This window comes from Eupeodes corollae, chromosome 2, assembly GCF_945859685.1.
Source record: "Eupeodes corollae chromosome 2, idEupCoro1.1, whole genome shotgun sequence".
Taxonomy (NCBI): domain Eukaryota; kingdom Metazoa; phylum Arthropoda; class Insecta; order Diptera; family Syrphidae; genus Eupeodes; species Eupeodes corollae.
Window position 1 is genome coordinate 40,338,784 of NC_079148.1, and position 15,726 is coordinate 40,354,509.

At 28.1% G+C, this 15,726-nt stretch overlaps 1 protein-coding gene across 5 annotated transcripts in view; it reads left to right on the forward strand.

The window, feature by feature from the left end:
• Positions 1-14,281, forward strand: part of LOC129947241 (innexin shaking-B) — a 385,068-nt gene extending 370,787 nt beyond the window's left edge. For all 5 annotated transcript variants that reach the window (XM_056057737.1, XM_056057738.1, XM_056057741.1 and 2 more), the window contains 5 exons: positions 6,252-6,406; positions 6,495-6,559; positions 11,479-11,645; positions 11,767-11,945; positions 12,065-14,281. In XM_056057737.1, the coding sequence (XP_055913712.1) occupies positions 6,252-6,406; positions 6,495-6,559; positions 11,479-11,645; positions 11,767-11,945; positions 12,065-12,257 (759 nt within the window). In that variant the 3' untranslated portion in view covers positions 12,258-14,281. The remainder of the gene's footprint in view (positions 1-6,251; positions 6,407-6,494; positions 6,560-11,478; positions 11,646-11,766; positions 11,946-12,064) is intronic.
• The last annotated feature ends 1,445 nt before the right edge of the window (positions 14,282-15,726 follow it).

Here is a 15,726-nt window from a genome sequence, read left to right on the forward strand (position 1 = left end):
AATGTACTTCACAGGAAGTTAGGATGGTTTGTTTCCGTCACTCGTGGGATTAAATTAAGTATTCTTGTTGACCTTTGATTGTGAGCGATCGGTTTTATGGATTTTTAAATTGTGGTTTCATTAATTTGAGACAAATTTTCTTTTGAAGTTTCTTTGGTTGTAGAGATGGGAACGGATTTTTCGTCAGTCGTCACCAATAAAGCTCTTGTCTTCTGGATTGTTGGAGGTAATACCATCGCAGATAAGATCGAAGTTGTTTGGGCTTAAATAATGAAGTAAATTATTTCTTTTCGACGGTGCATTAGGTATCTGAAAATTTTAAAGAGCTTTCTTCAGATGCTGAAGAAATCTCCCTTTAGTTATTTCAAATAATTCAATTGAAAAAACTTGAAAGATTTGTGCTTGATGTCATCGTGGACATTGTTTTTTGTCTGCTTTAGGTATTTGCGGTGTCTGTATTTTTCTTTGTAAAGCTTGGAACTAATATTATCCTCGTCACCAACTTCTTGTAAAGTGACCAAAAGTTAGAGATGAAAATGCAATCGTTAGGTTCAAAAGTTATAAAGACTTCTCACCTTGAGAGCTTAATTACAAAAGAGGACGGGGTATCACCATATCAGTTTACAAAAGTTAGGTAAGATCTTGTATAGACTTCTTAAATGTTTAGTATTACAAGATTCCCATTCCTGATTTACTTTACAAAAGTGATACCAAATAAATTATCTATAACACAATGGTTTACTGATTTGCACTCGTAGAAGCAAAATTATTACGCTTGAACTTTCTATGGAATAATTTAATTCAATGAATTGTTACAATTCACTACAAAAATAGTTCACAAAAGCAAACCTTGAACACTTTTCGATTCTCGGGAAGCACCTCCTCATCAAGTAATTGAGTCATCAATAAAACAGAACACTGCTTCTGCAGACCAAAGTGTTGATGAAAACCAAGGTTTGTCGATTCGTCGTCGTTTTTTGGGATAAGACATTCTATAAAGTCGTAAGGTTTTTAAAGATCAGTTGATCTAAGCCAGTCGATTATTAGCAGCGTCGTTTCCCCAATAATTGTGGTCCTTGTAATGAATCAACATAATCCGGACATTCATCGAAAATTCATCACAAAGTAATGATATCGATTTCCACCTCAAAAGCTACGTAAATAAGCAGATTTATCGCATTTAAGGCTAGTAAAATCCATGAATGATGATTGACAAGTCTCTTTAACCCAAATGGCCACTGTTTTTTGTCTGAATCACAATTTCTCAAAGAAGTTTTTTAACCGTTTTATTTATTGAAGTAGTGTTCATAATTAGTTACCAATATCTTGTTATGCGTTGTTTATTTGTGGCCATTTGCAAGATAAGGTCTATGCTAACGCTTTAAAATGGATATATGAACTTTAATATAGAATTTATGAAGTTATGGGAAAATTTATGGAAAGAATCAAGAGCGATTTTCTAGCTTTTTTTCCAAAAAATTACCGAAGCCTCACCAAAAAAATATCCATTATTATTTTCTGATTTCTCTTGGTCTTATTTCTTAGATTGTTGCAATGTTGGTGGTCTCGAAACTTGCCTTTTCTTGTCCCACATCATAAAAACTGTTTTTATTTTGTGACATAAAGTGAGTGTCAAAAAAAATGCAATTTTGTCAGTCCAGTTGACATTAAATATTTTTTTTTAATGTAACATTTTGTAGCTTGTTTTAATTTTCTGACAACCACCATAAACTACAAACTATTTAGCCTTGTTACACATTTTAAAATATTGTCAAGTGTCACGGCGCGGTGGTGGCGAGACAACGACGTAAAAAGTTTCTTTTTTTCTCTTCCGTTTTTTTGTTGTAGTCTTTAAAAACAAACAAAAAATATCCCCCTCCAACCACCAATTTTAGGGAAATGGAGACACCAATTATAAACTAACGATAATGTGTCAGCACCCACTCAAAAAAAGATTTAGTGCTCTATTGATAGCTTCCTCCTAAAAAGTGGACACATGTTAAGTTGCGTATTGTCAGTTTTTAAACATAGGTACATGCATATGTAGAAGCTTATAGATATGTTACTTACTGCTGCCGTATAAATTTATTATATTATTTATTAACTTTGCTATGATTAATTGGTTTGAATAGAATGTTTGATTCCTAAACATGAGCATTAATATTTGTGGTGGGATTTTGACATAATATTTTGAGTTGAAATGAGCTTTAGAAGAAAATGCGCTACAAGACATTTAAAAATATGAAGCATGAATATCGCTGCATCGTTGTTGAGGAATAATCTTGAGATGTTTTGAAATAATATTTTAAAAATTTAACTATTTAACTGAAAGCATTTTCTAAACTTTTAAATGCAACGTGGTGATCTTTCTTTAATTCTTTTTTATAAAAGCTTTACTAAAAGTAAAATTCCAATCTGATTTTGAATCAGCAGAATTTCTAAATTAATTCCAAAATACTACCTATTGAGTTCAGAAAAATAGAGTACAATTTCATTTAACTTATGAAAACTTAATTGTATATAGACGTTTTTTTTTCTACTAGCAAGTAAAAAATTTAAACATTTAATAAAAATTGTCGGAATTATTTATTCAGGAAACACATATTATTGAAAACACTGTTTTTTTTTGTTTGTAGAAACGAATCAATATGAAACATGGTATTTTTAAAATAGGTCGACACGTTTGTGAGTGATGTATTGTATAAGTTTAAATGAAATATTATTCTTTTTAATCCACTTTATGCGGTCACACAATATTTTTTATAGAACTTAAATATTTTTTTTTGAAAATTTTCTATCATCTTCTATTGAATTTAAAAAAAAAAAATAGAAAAATATCTAATGTAGAATTTCGACTGAAATGTGTCATTAATTTATGTTATTTTTATTTATATGTCATTTATTAGACAATTTCTCAAAAATTACTCTTCACGTGGTTAATAATATAAGCTATATGCTATAATAACATCAAGATTTATCATTTCCGAACTTATGTCATTGCTGGTTTTGTTCGCGACCTTTAAAATAAATATCTATGATGCTCGCACCTACCTACATACATACATACCACAAAAATAATGTTTAATTTAAAAACAAAAAATTCTGTGGTTTTGACTTTTTATTCTAATTTAAGAACCATTTATCTATATAAATTAAGTTACAAAAAAGTCGTGATGATGAGAGGCTAGTTAATTCATGACAATGTGTCTAAAAAATTCAAGACATTTGAAAGATTAAGTCCACATACATGCCAAATGTCTTGTCAACACATTTCATGCTTCTCGGTAAATATAAGTTATTCCGTCAATAACTAAATGAAACAACAACAAAATAAGAGTACAAGTTTTATAAAAATTAAAAAATATATGGGCCACCATTTTCGAAATAAAATGTATTATTTTTTGTAAATCTGAAGTTAGTAACTTAGCGAAAAAAAATCAATTTTTTATTCGATTTTCTTAAACTTGACAATTTTTACTGTAGATGTTTTTTGATTTTTTGGAAGACATTTTTTGGCATATGACTTATGTCACACGGAAACCAATTAATTAGATGAAGGCGTGAAGAATTAATTCAGTCACGCTTTAGTAACCACAAAATTCTTTTTTCAAAAAATTTAAGAACGTCAACATAGTAATAAAATTGTTTCACCCCCAATCAAATTAATTACGCCTACTACACACAATAATCTTAATAACTACAAGCGATATTAAATTCAGAAGAAAAATAATAGAAACTAAAATTTTGCAAACAAAAAATGATTTATATTGTTTTTTATCGAATTAGTTTCAATAAAAATCTTGTTAATAAAAATACGCCAGTAAGACTATATTCTGAAAATTAAATTTCTTTCATTTACATTCCATGTCAAACCTAAGAATGTCAGTTAATAATAAAACTATTTTTATTTACGAAATTAGGTTTTAAAAGAAATGAATTAGTAAATATTATTAAACCATGTAGCAGAACATACTTATTTTCCTAAAACTAACTTCAATTAAGTAATTTAAAAATGTTTAATGTACTAACGTTAATTACAAATAAATGAAGACTTAAATCAAGTAAATAATAAATTAACTACTGGATTACTAAATATTCTATATGATTAATTATTCTACAAACTGAAATAATTTTTGACCGGCAAATATTCTATTTGATTATCGAACAAAAATTGGAGGAAGAAAGGAAATTAATTGAAAAAAGTTGGTTCTTTACATTATTTGAGTTATTTGAAAAATTGGAGTTTATTAACCCATTTTTCTCTAAATTTAATCTTTTGGCTCCTAAATAAAAAAATAATAATAATTAAAAATAGCAATTCATACAGAATGGGAGTTTTTTTTAAATAAGTGTCTAGTTTAAAAACTCTGCCAATATTAAGCTTTCTAAATTGTATAAGTTTATAAGAAAAAAAGACATTCTAGGAAGCTGTAAGCGTTCTTCAATTAAAATTATTATTTTATAAAACCAAGTATATAAAAAATTGCTTAATTAACGAATTATTTTCTTACCAATCTAGAATAACCTTCAAATATTTTTCCAATTTTTTTTACAAAATTTTACCATATAATCAAATTTAATTTATCCAAGTTTTATGAAAACACAACGCGCTCAGTTCAAAAACTATAGATGTAAAAATAAATAATTCCCCGTGTAGGTTCTCAATCAATTTTGATAAAATCAAGAACCATTACGATACTTTTTAAGGTCTGCTTAAATGTCTACTAGCGATCATGGTCACTTAGTATAAAAAAATAAGTTACAATGGTATGTTCAATTGCTCAGCAGTATACGTAGAAATTTTCTCTCAGGAAATATTCAAATATTGATAAAAATTCTTACCGAACGTTGGCAACATCATTACTAAGAAAATTTAAAAAGTCCGTCAAAATCCCAAGTGGACCCAAAAAGTTTGAATGTGTATTACTACATATTTTAGTCTTTAAGGCTCTAAGAGTCTATTTTTTTATTGTATACTAATGGAACACATTTCAAAATTCTAACACTTCCTTTTTGTTTAAGATCATATGATTTGTTCTGTTTTTTACGGTGCGTTCAAAGTACCATAATTAAATCTAAACCATCGAAACTTGGGCCAGGACTAAAAGTCGAATAGTAAAAAAACGCGTATTTATAGTTGGGACAAAGAGGAACTTTATGGCAAGAATAATTACGAGTATAATCGTAACAAATTTTGAACTCGATATTTTGACCAAACATGGCAGTAACGATGGTAGAGAAGTCGAAAGAAGTGTATCGCCTACTACGTCCGTTGGTCTGTCTGTCCTCTCCCCTACAGCCCAAACCCTTGGGCGAATTAAATTTAAATTTGGAAATAAAAGTTTTAAGCCGATTCGCGTGAGATAAAAATAATAGTGTTCCGCATTCAATTTGTTTGGCTAAAAAGCGAAAGTTCGAATTTTCTTAAAAACCAACGATAGATTTTTATAAAATTTCTCTACAATTTTATTTTATCACTTGGCAACTTTGAACAGAAAAAATAATTTTGTATGTCTAAGCATTTAATAGCTGCATAGTTAAAGTTTAATTCAATTTTTAAAAAACTTGTTTTGCAGGTACATTTTTAAATCTTAAAATAAAAGAAAAATTTTCAAAAAGACAATTTGAATATATGAGCAAGTTCGTGCAATGCAGTGAATTTGAAAATTGTTTGAACTAAGAAAACACAAGTAATAAATTTATGTCAAGATTTGTGTTATTCAAATAAAAAGAAACAAGTTTTCATCAAAAAGCGCTTGAATTCAAAATTTTGTTATCTTTCACAAAATATTAATATTTTGTGGAACTCTAAGAAATATTAATTTGACAACCCCTTACTTAAATTTAATTTTGGTTTAAATATTTTAAATATAAAAAAATGTTGCTATTAGAATATATATGGACAGAAAACAGATAAGACTTATTTTTTTTATATTACACTTCTTCAATTTCTTTAAATGAAAAATGTACCCGTACAAAAATACCATTTGAAAATTGGTGCCCAGCAAACCAATGGGAAATTATCAACGTTGACCGCAGTTCTCTTGGGAAATAAATAAGAATATTTTTAAATTTACTTAAATATATGTAAACATAATCATTATGATACCTTGAAAAAGGGTTAATTCCAGTTTCTGAACTTTTTCCCTCAAAATATAGCTTCCGGTTTTATAATAAAACAAAAATCCTTAAACACACAGTGAAATGAATAACAAATAAAAATTGATTTCCTTTTGTCTATCATATTTCAGGCCATTTTATTTTACACCCCAAGATGGCTTTGGAAATCTTGGGAAGGCGGAAAGATTCACGCTCTCATCATGGACTTAGATATAGGAATATGCTCCGAAGCCGAAAAAAAGCAAAAAAAGAAATTACTCTTAGATTATTTATGGGAAAATCTTAGGTAAGTATAAAATAAATATTTACCAAAATAAAAAAAATCAAATTTTTAACAGTGACTAATTTTGTTTCATATAAATTTCAAAATTCAGATATCACAACTGGTGGGCCTACAGATACTACGTGTGCGAATTATTAGCACTTATAAATGTGATAGGTAAGTTGGTTTATACCTTCAGCTACTCCATCACGCAGCCGCCACGGTGTTTTATGTTTACATACAAAAATAAAGAACTGAAATCACACACGGTTATTGAAAATGATTAAATTGATATTTCGAGTACATGTAAACTTTTGTAGGTCATCAACGGAATTTGTTTTATTTATTATATTTTCTTAATATTTTTTTTTTTGCTTTTGATCAAGCTCATTTTTGAACTCAGAAAGGTCGATGTAACGATTATAATTGTTTGATATTTAATTTAAATGCAAATCTTGTTTGGAATACCACAAGAAGATCATAGAGTAAATAAAAACGCGAACTGAATCAAGGCGGAGATCACAGCGAGTCAGCTATATAGCATCAGCATCGAGTGAATGCAGTGCACAATTTGTTTTGTTTGCATTTTAATTTGGTGTTTTATTAATTGAGTATGATGTGATTTTATATATATTGATAGAAAAATGTACGTAGAGAAACATGTAAAAGTGTTAAGTATCAATAATTATTCACTTTTGACACAATCACATGTTTTTGGGAGAGTGTACATAAACCTACGTATTTTTTAAAATTGTAAAATTAAGAGTGAATTTGAGAGTAATTAAGTTATGAATGTTTATAGGCCGGATATTTTAAATATACTTAAGGAATCAAAGAGACAACATTTAGCTATACTGTATTCAGTAGCAAATGTAGATAATTTTTAATATCATTAAATTAATATTCATTTTCTGGAAAAAAAGACATATTGAAAGCTGTTACTACGTAAAATTTAAACAAATATTAAAGATTTGTACTTATTATACAACAATATCGAGTTTAGTTTAACTTTTAGTTTTTGTTGTATATTATAACGCCCATTCTAAAAAAAATGATACTAGATAAAATTGGTTTAATTTTATTTAACATGGAAAGGGAAGCAAAAATCTTATGTGGCATTTTATTTCAGAGGCATAGAACTTTAAACCGGAATAAAATAAATAATATTGCGCAAAATCATAGACAGCCTTTTTCAAGGGTCTTAGTGTGGCACTAACTTGTGGCGATATCTTTTAACTTTTATGTAGTTGTCTTGCTTTTCCTCAATTTAAATGCTTTTTAATGTACTCACATTTAGTTTAGCACTAAAGCCTTTGTATTAAGAAACTTTTGTTAAATTAAATTTTCTTGTTCTTGTTATAGTTTTATCGTTTGTGCCTCAATACATTTTTTAAAAGTGTTGATGAACAAAAGCGTTTTGGAATACCCTTCCTGTTTTTTCTATTCTTTGTAAGGAATCATTTGATAAGTTTAACGTTTGTGATGATCTCAGTTTTAAACCTTCGGCACCATTAATTGGGATACTTCGTTCCTTGGATATATTGTGGAGAACATTTTTAGCTACAATGACATTTTTGGAAATATCCAGGTCAACTCTTTATCGGTCTAAGAGTATCTTAAATTTCAATTTCAATTTTCTATTTAGATATTCGACTCTGCTCCTTGTTGAAGTATGGCGTTATTGTATCTCTCTTTTTTTTTGATTGCATGGATTTCTTACTGGGGTAAGCAATATATTTCTGCATGCGTATCCTCATTATAAAATGACGTAGTAACGAAGCAGTGCATTTACCTTCCCTACAGTTAACTGTCCCAAACCATGCAAATTACAATTTTTCCTTTCCAAAATCGCTTTGATGAACGTTTCTTCCAAAAAAGTGAGGAGCCATGAGCACTTGTAGTGATTTGGAAAAAGGAAATCCACGATTTGTTATAAGCTTCGGCTCATCGATGTTTTTGAACACAAAATAAACTGTAGCTTTATCAAATCTATATATTAAAAAAACTCCTCATGGTCCAGTTCTATGAAAAGATCACTTCGTTTTTATATACTTTAGGCTTCCGAAGAAAAACTAAAAATCTTCATCCTCTGAAAACATTTTGTGAAATAAGTTTGTGAGGAAAAAGACAGGTGCCATACCCGCTAGTTAGATTAGGTTAGGTTAAGGTTAAAGTGGCTACGGATTCAGAATCCAGTCCAACAATTTCTATAAAGCGAAGAACATATTTGATATTCTTTCTAGCTAGTTCACTGGGATTATCAAAAATGTAGTCTCCCAGATGAAGTTAGCGTCTTAGTGCAAGAGCAGGGCAAGTGCAGAGAAGGGTAGAGATTGTTTCCTTTTCTTCGTCGTCCACACAGCTCCTGCAGAAGTCATTTAAGGCTACACCAAGTCGTTTTGCGTGTCTGCCTATGGGAGCTTATATGAAATCTGCTTTGAGATAACAAATCTTAAGATCGCTTTAGGTCCAGTGAAGGCCATATAAGTTTTGTGGCTGGGCATGTTGGATTGTGCCACCTAGAGTTTGCTATCGCAAAAGCTGTTTCTTTGGTCGCTTAAATGTCTGCTTGGAAAACGCTACAATGATTTGGGGGGTGGAATGAGATGCTTAAATTAAGCTTTTCTGAGAACGCACCACTACCAACTCCCTCATTTGTCTTGTATCCATCTGTATACAAATGAATGCTTTTGTAATCCACGAGTTGTTTGTCTTGCTATTCATCTCTTGATAGAATGGATACCTGTAAGTTTTTCTCCAAATTGGGGTTTAGGAATAGTGTAGTCTGTGTACTTTAGTATAGAACCAAAGAGGTTCAAAATGATGGAGTGCCCCACATTGTTGTTGGTCCATTGAGGTGAGGCGTTGAGTCTTAAAGCTGTACTCACTGGCACTTGTTGCTGAAGATGTCGAGGGGTGTCAGATGAAGGAGAGTTTCTAACACTGCAGAGGGTGTGGTTCTCAATGCCCCGCTTATGCAGAGACATGCAGTTGGTTGGACTCTGCTCAGTTTTTCGTAGTATGTGACTTCCTCCAGTGCAGTCCACCATACTGCAACCTCGTACATAAGTATTGATCCGATGACCGATGTGTATAGCCAATAGCTTATGCGAGGTTGAAAACCTCATTTGCTTCCTATGGCTTTCTTGCAAAGGAAAAGAGCTGCTGTAGCTTTCTTAACTCTTTCCTGTATATAAGATTTCCAACTTAATTTGTTGTTCAAAATCAGACCAAGATATTTGGCTTCATTGGTAAAAATTAATGGTTCACCTTTTATTGAAAGAGGTACAATTACTGGGATCTTGTATTTTCCTGTAAAAAGGAGGAGGTCTGTTTTTTGAGGGTTAATACTAAGTCCGCAGTGATCAGTCCATCTAGTGAGCATATTAAGTGCGTTTTGGAGGAGGTCTCTCAGTGTATTCATACCCGCTAGTGCAACACTAAATATATAAAATTAGGTTTTGATGGTTTTAAATTTAATGCAAGTGTTTAAATATTAAGATCGTTTTGTGTATGGTCTATAATTTACGATTTCACTTAGTATTACTCTAAAATTGTTTTAGTGTCGAGTTAACTACACTATTCTAAAAATAATATCCTGCTACAATAGTTCACACATGACTTCTGGAGTATGACCGCTACGGCTGACTTGGGAGTATTTAATCTGCTAATCTTATTTTCTAGGACTTTCTCCGACATTTAAGGCTGCATATCGTCAGTAAAGTGGCGAATGATTTCCTTGAGGTGCGGTCAATCGATTTAAGCTTAACGACACAGAGCTTTCACATATTTCCATACAAATTAGTCAAACAGAATTTAATCCTAAGATCTAGGAGGATGGGTCCTTAAAGTGATACTCTGTTTTACCAAACGTTTTCTTCAATAAATCAGTTCTTGCATATCATAGTTGTTCAGTTGATGGTTTGATGATGAAAATGTTACTAATCATGGGTCAATTACGATGATATTGATCATATTGATGATATTGACATCAACCCACAAAGCACAGCAAACAGAAGTTTTTTGTGGACGTAATTTAACATGCACTTGAGGATTATCATCACTCAAAAAAATACTACAATATGACGTTCAATATAAAATTGCAAAATTTGGAAGCGTTGTTTAGGCGTCGTTGTCAGTCAATAATTTTGTTATCCTAATCAAACTAACAATAAAAAAAAAGTTCGAAACTAAAGTTCTATACCTCTAAGAAAGCACCATAAACTTTAGGACCTTTATTTGTTTTTTTTTTGTGTTTTATTTGGGCGTTATGATATTCGACACTTAGTACTCACGCTTAAGACCCTTCTTCAGTTCTATGTCTTCAATATTTTAATGAAAGGTTTTTTAAAAATTTCTATTTATTATTTAACTTTTGGTTTTGAAAATAAGCCTTATACATGTAATATTAAAAATAAATTATAAAACAGATATGAAAAAGTAACCTCAAGAGTGTAAGTAGTTTTAATCAATTTTAATTAAAAACGTTATTACGCTTTATTTATAATACTTTAAAGTTTAGTTTTCATACACAAAACAGTTATTTTTAAATAATTTAGAATAACGACAAAGATTAATTTATTTATATTGTTTTCTTTTTGTTTTAAAAGCTGTAACATGATTCATATTTTAACTGTATTAATATTTCATACATTTTTAGGTTTTCAAAATCTCTTAGTACGAGTTTTAGATGATTTAAAATGCTTTAAATTCATCTAAAGTTCGTTTTAAAATAAAATATTCCTTTTTAGTTAAACTAACTAAAAAGTATGAGTGTATGCAAATTAAAATATTTTTAGAGAAAATTAAAAAAAATGGCACATCAAGACCATTTCATCCTCCATCACACAATTGAATTACAAGAAAACCATTATTTAAAAAATAACTCTTTGGTCAAAATCAATTTCAAAAAAATGTCATCAATCCTTCGATCTGAAAATTTGTTTTTAGAAATTATGAGAACCTGCGCTTAGTTTCAAAAAAACATTAAAAAAACAATTGATGTTTAAGATTTATATTTAATTACCTAGTGATTTTTTTTGCTTGCGTCCAATTCTTGTAAAAATATAAATCTTAAATTTTCTCTCCTCTTCCAGGTCAAATGTTTCTTATGAATAAATTTTTCGATGGCGAATTTATGACATTTGGCTTAGATGTGATAGCATACATGGAAGCCGATCAGGAGGATCGACTAGATCCAATGATTTACATCTTTCCCCGAATGACCAAATGTACATTTTTTAAATATGGCTCAAGTGGGGAGGTAAAGATAATTTTTTGCGATAGTTTTTTAAAAGCCAGAATTTTATTTTAATAATTTTTTAAACAAACAAAAAACGAAACAAATACAAAAATTAAAAATATGTACAAACTTTTTCTTCAAGGTGGAAAAACATGACGCCATATGTATTTTACCATTGAATGTTGTTAATGAAAAAATTTATATTTTCCTTTGGTTTTGGTTTATATTGTTAACGATTTTAACAACACTTACACTTATATACAGGGTGGTTATTATATTCTCGCCTCGTATGAGAGTTTATTTATTTCGTATGCGATTTAGGTGAGTAGAATTCTTAGAATTACCGACTAAAATCGAAGAACTTTAAATTAAAAAATAAATGTATTATAATTTCAATTATGAGAGATTTTTATTAATTCTATAATGTTGTAATTTTATAGGTTAGTGCGTCGAGACGCTATAGAAATAATTGTGCGGCGATCGAAAATGGGCGATTGGTTTTTATTATACTTATTAGGAGAAAATATAGACACCGTCATATTCCGCGATGTTGTACAGGATCTAGCGAATCGATTAGGACACAACCAACACCACAGGGTGCCTGGCCTCAAAGGTGAAATTCAGGATGCATGATATTGGGAGTATTAGAAAAATACAAACAAACAAAATACATAAAAATAGTTGTAACAACAAAATTAAGTTCATTGTAAATTATTACGTTTAAGGAAGAAAAATAACATTTTGTTTTTATTTTCATGTTAATTTATTTCTTATAAAATAAATTATGCATTTATTTAAGTAAAGCAAATGCATACGGAAATGATGATACTGTGTTCATGTGAGAGATAAAAATAAATTTTATAAAAAATAATTAAAAATCAATAAAAAAATAAATAAAAAAACATCGACTATGAAAATACAAAAAAAATATAAAAAAGTAATTGAAACGAAATTTCGAACGAATTCCAGAATCTGCGAGTAATTTTATACAAAAATTAAATTTTAAAATTTTCAGTTCTTATTCATATAACAAATAAATAGGTACGCATATACCTATTGAAAGTCTAGACATGAACTAGGTATTAATATCAGAATAGTATTAAAAATTTAAATAATTATGATGGTACTATTGGGGAGCAACTATAAAAATAACACACAAAAATTCGAATATTTTGTTAGCAAATCTCCGTCCAACGAGATGATGTTGAGGCATAAAATGGGTGACATTTTCTTCTAATTATATAATTATTATTTCTAGTTTATGTTTGTACAGAAAAAATAAATAAATGTTTTGTTAAAAAAAGAAATTGTAATAAAACTAATAAAAAAACACAATAATAATATTAAACTGCCATTTTACAGAACCATATCATACAAATGTATTTTTCTCCTCTTATAATTTTCAAGTCACCATTTGCCAAGAAATAATACAAATTGCATATTATATAAGAACCTCACCATCTCCCAAATGTAAAAACGAATAAAAATAAAAGTAATTTGATATTTATATAAATTTAAATCTATATATTTCGTCAACACTGCCAACAAATAAATTTTATGAAAACTTAGGTAGATTTATCAACAAAATAAACAAAAAGCCAGCCTAAGGAAGACAAAAAACAAAACCAAAAAACAAAAAAGGAGACAAAAATGCAATTTCCAAGTTGAGCCCTAAGAATTTTTCCCCCCAAAAAGCTACCATCAAAATCCCCAAAAACTCAATATTGATCTTAAATTGAACAAAAAAAAAGAATATTTTACAATTTTATTTTCATTGTAAAAAGTAATAACGATATTAAAAAATTTAATATATTTAATTATTTTCAATATTTAATTAATTCAAACAAGATTAGATTCGTTCCTGAAAATTTTACTCATTACCCATTCTTAAATAAGTCCCATTTTTTATTTCAACACAAATACATAATTAATATATAATTAAAGACGAACTAGATATTGAAATTAAAAATATATTATTTAAAAAAAATACCATCATAATTAGAGCGAATTGATTTTTTTTATAAATAAACTAGTTAAATATAAAATAAGAGTAAATAAAAGAAAAGAAAAAAAAACAACAAACATTAGTAATAAAAAATAAAAAATTGCCATTAGCTTTTAGTCAATTTAAAATACTGAAGTAGCGAAATTAAAACAAAAATCTATTAACTATAAGAAAATAAAACAAACATTGAAAAATTAAATAAAACTACAAAAATAGATATGATAGGCAAACAAAAATTATATATAAAATAAAAATAAAACTTTATTTTCAAAGTTAAAAATAAAATATAAAAAATGTAAATCAAAAGGAAAACAAAAAATAAAATCTTAATTAAGAAACAAGAAAAATACTAATAGCAATATTTTCGACAACGAAAATGATAAGTCAATAATTCAGTTTAATAAATGAAATAAATTTAGAAATTTAAAAATAGGAGAAATAAAATTTAAGTATAATAATAATAAATTACGGATAAGAATATATATAATTAATAATAATAATATAATAAAAATCAGATGCAAACAAAAAAATAATATTGTATTAGAAGACGTGTATGAATTCGAATGCGATGTATGAATTGAAAATTTTTGTATGAAATTGTAAAAAATATTATAATAAAGTAAAATAAAAATATCAAATAAAATAAGATTTATTTTGATTTGTTTTTATTTCATTAATTTTATTATTTTTTCAGTTACTTTATTTTTTTTTAATTGATATAGGATTACAAATTTTACTAAAAAAATATAAAAACAAAGAAAGAACTGAACTCTTCTCAAAAAATGATGCTCTGTATTTCAAAATAATTAAAAGAAAATCTTATAAATTCTTATATTTTACCCTTTTTATTATTTTGAAATTCTTTTTTGATTTTGGTTCAACTTAAAAACTTATTACAACATCATGTCAATTCTTCAACGTATATAAACCATAATGTACTAAATTATATCTAAAAAATACAAACAAATCTATTCCAAAATATTTTTAGTTCGTAGATACAAGAGCATAAATAAATTAATAAAATTAAAACAAAAAAATATCATACAATTTTATACTGCCAATTTAACTTTAAACAAAAATAGTAAAAATGAATACAAATTAGTTTAAGGTACAGTTCTCTCAAAAACAAATGCTCTTAAAGCTAAATTTTATTATTTGTTTTGTTCTTTTTTTGTTTTAAATAATTTTTTTTTTCAGTAAATGTTATTTATTTTATAAAGAAATTATTCAAATTAAAAACTTTAAACTTTTAAAACTGCCAAGTGGATTGTTTAGGAGTTGAAATCATGTGGAGGGATTGGTACACGTGCTTAATGTATAATATTATTATTTTAATTTTAAACAAATAGAGTTTTGTTTATATATTTTGCTTAGAGCTTTTTGTATTTTTTTTAAGGAAACCTATTATTTATTTTTATTTTTGTGCTTTTCTTTAAATATTTTTACAGTAGTCTCTGAAATCTATGCCAGTAATCCATATTTTTTGAAGGTCAGTACATGGATATGTTCTAAACGTATTCAGTGAATCATTAAATAGAGCAGTAAACTAGCTTTCAATTTTTGCTGAGTGGCAACGCTCGTCACCGTAAGTCATTTTTAAATAATTTAATTCAGAATAGTTAGAGGCTTCTTAAATCACACATATTCTTGTCGAATAATATACTTCAAAAGTTTTTTTTGAACATGATATAAAATTTGTCTTAACTTCAACTATTTTATTGAAGGCTTTAATAAAGACTATGGGTCATATTCATAGTTCTTGGATAAGTTCTGATTTTGTCTTTGGTAAACTAAACTTCAGTTTATGTCATAGACAATTCAAACCCATTTTAAAACGATAGCCAGGAGTCTTAAAAATATCACGACGGAACCTATGTTAAAGCTGTTTTTAAATGTACGACACGTCAAAAATAAACAAACTGATTGAAAAATTTACGTTGTGAGACATTTTATAAATAAATAAAAAGTAATAAATACATTAAGAAACAAAGCTTATACAGTCAAGAGACTTAAGCATACATCAATATATTTGGAAAATAAAACGAAAGCTCTACTTAACCCGAATCGAAACCTTTGAAATCGATTCGAGAAAAAAAA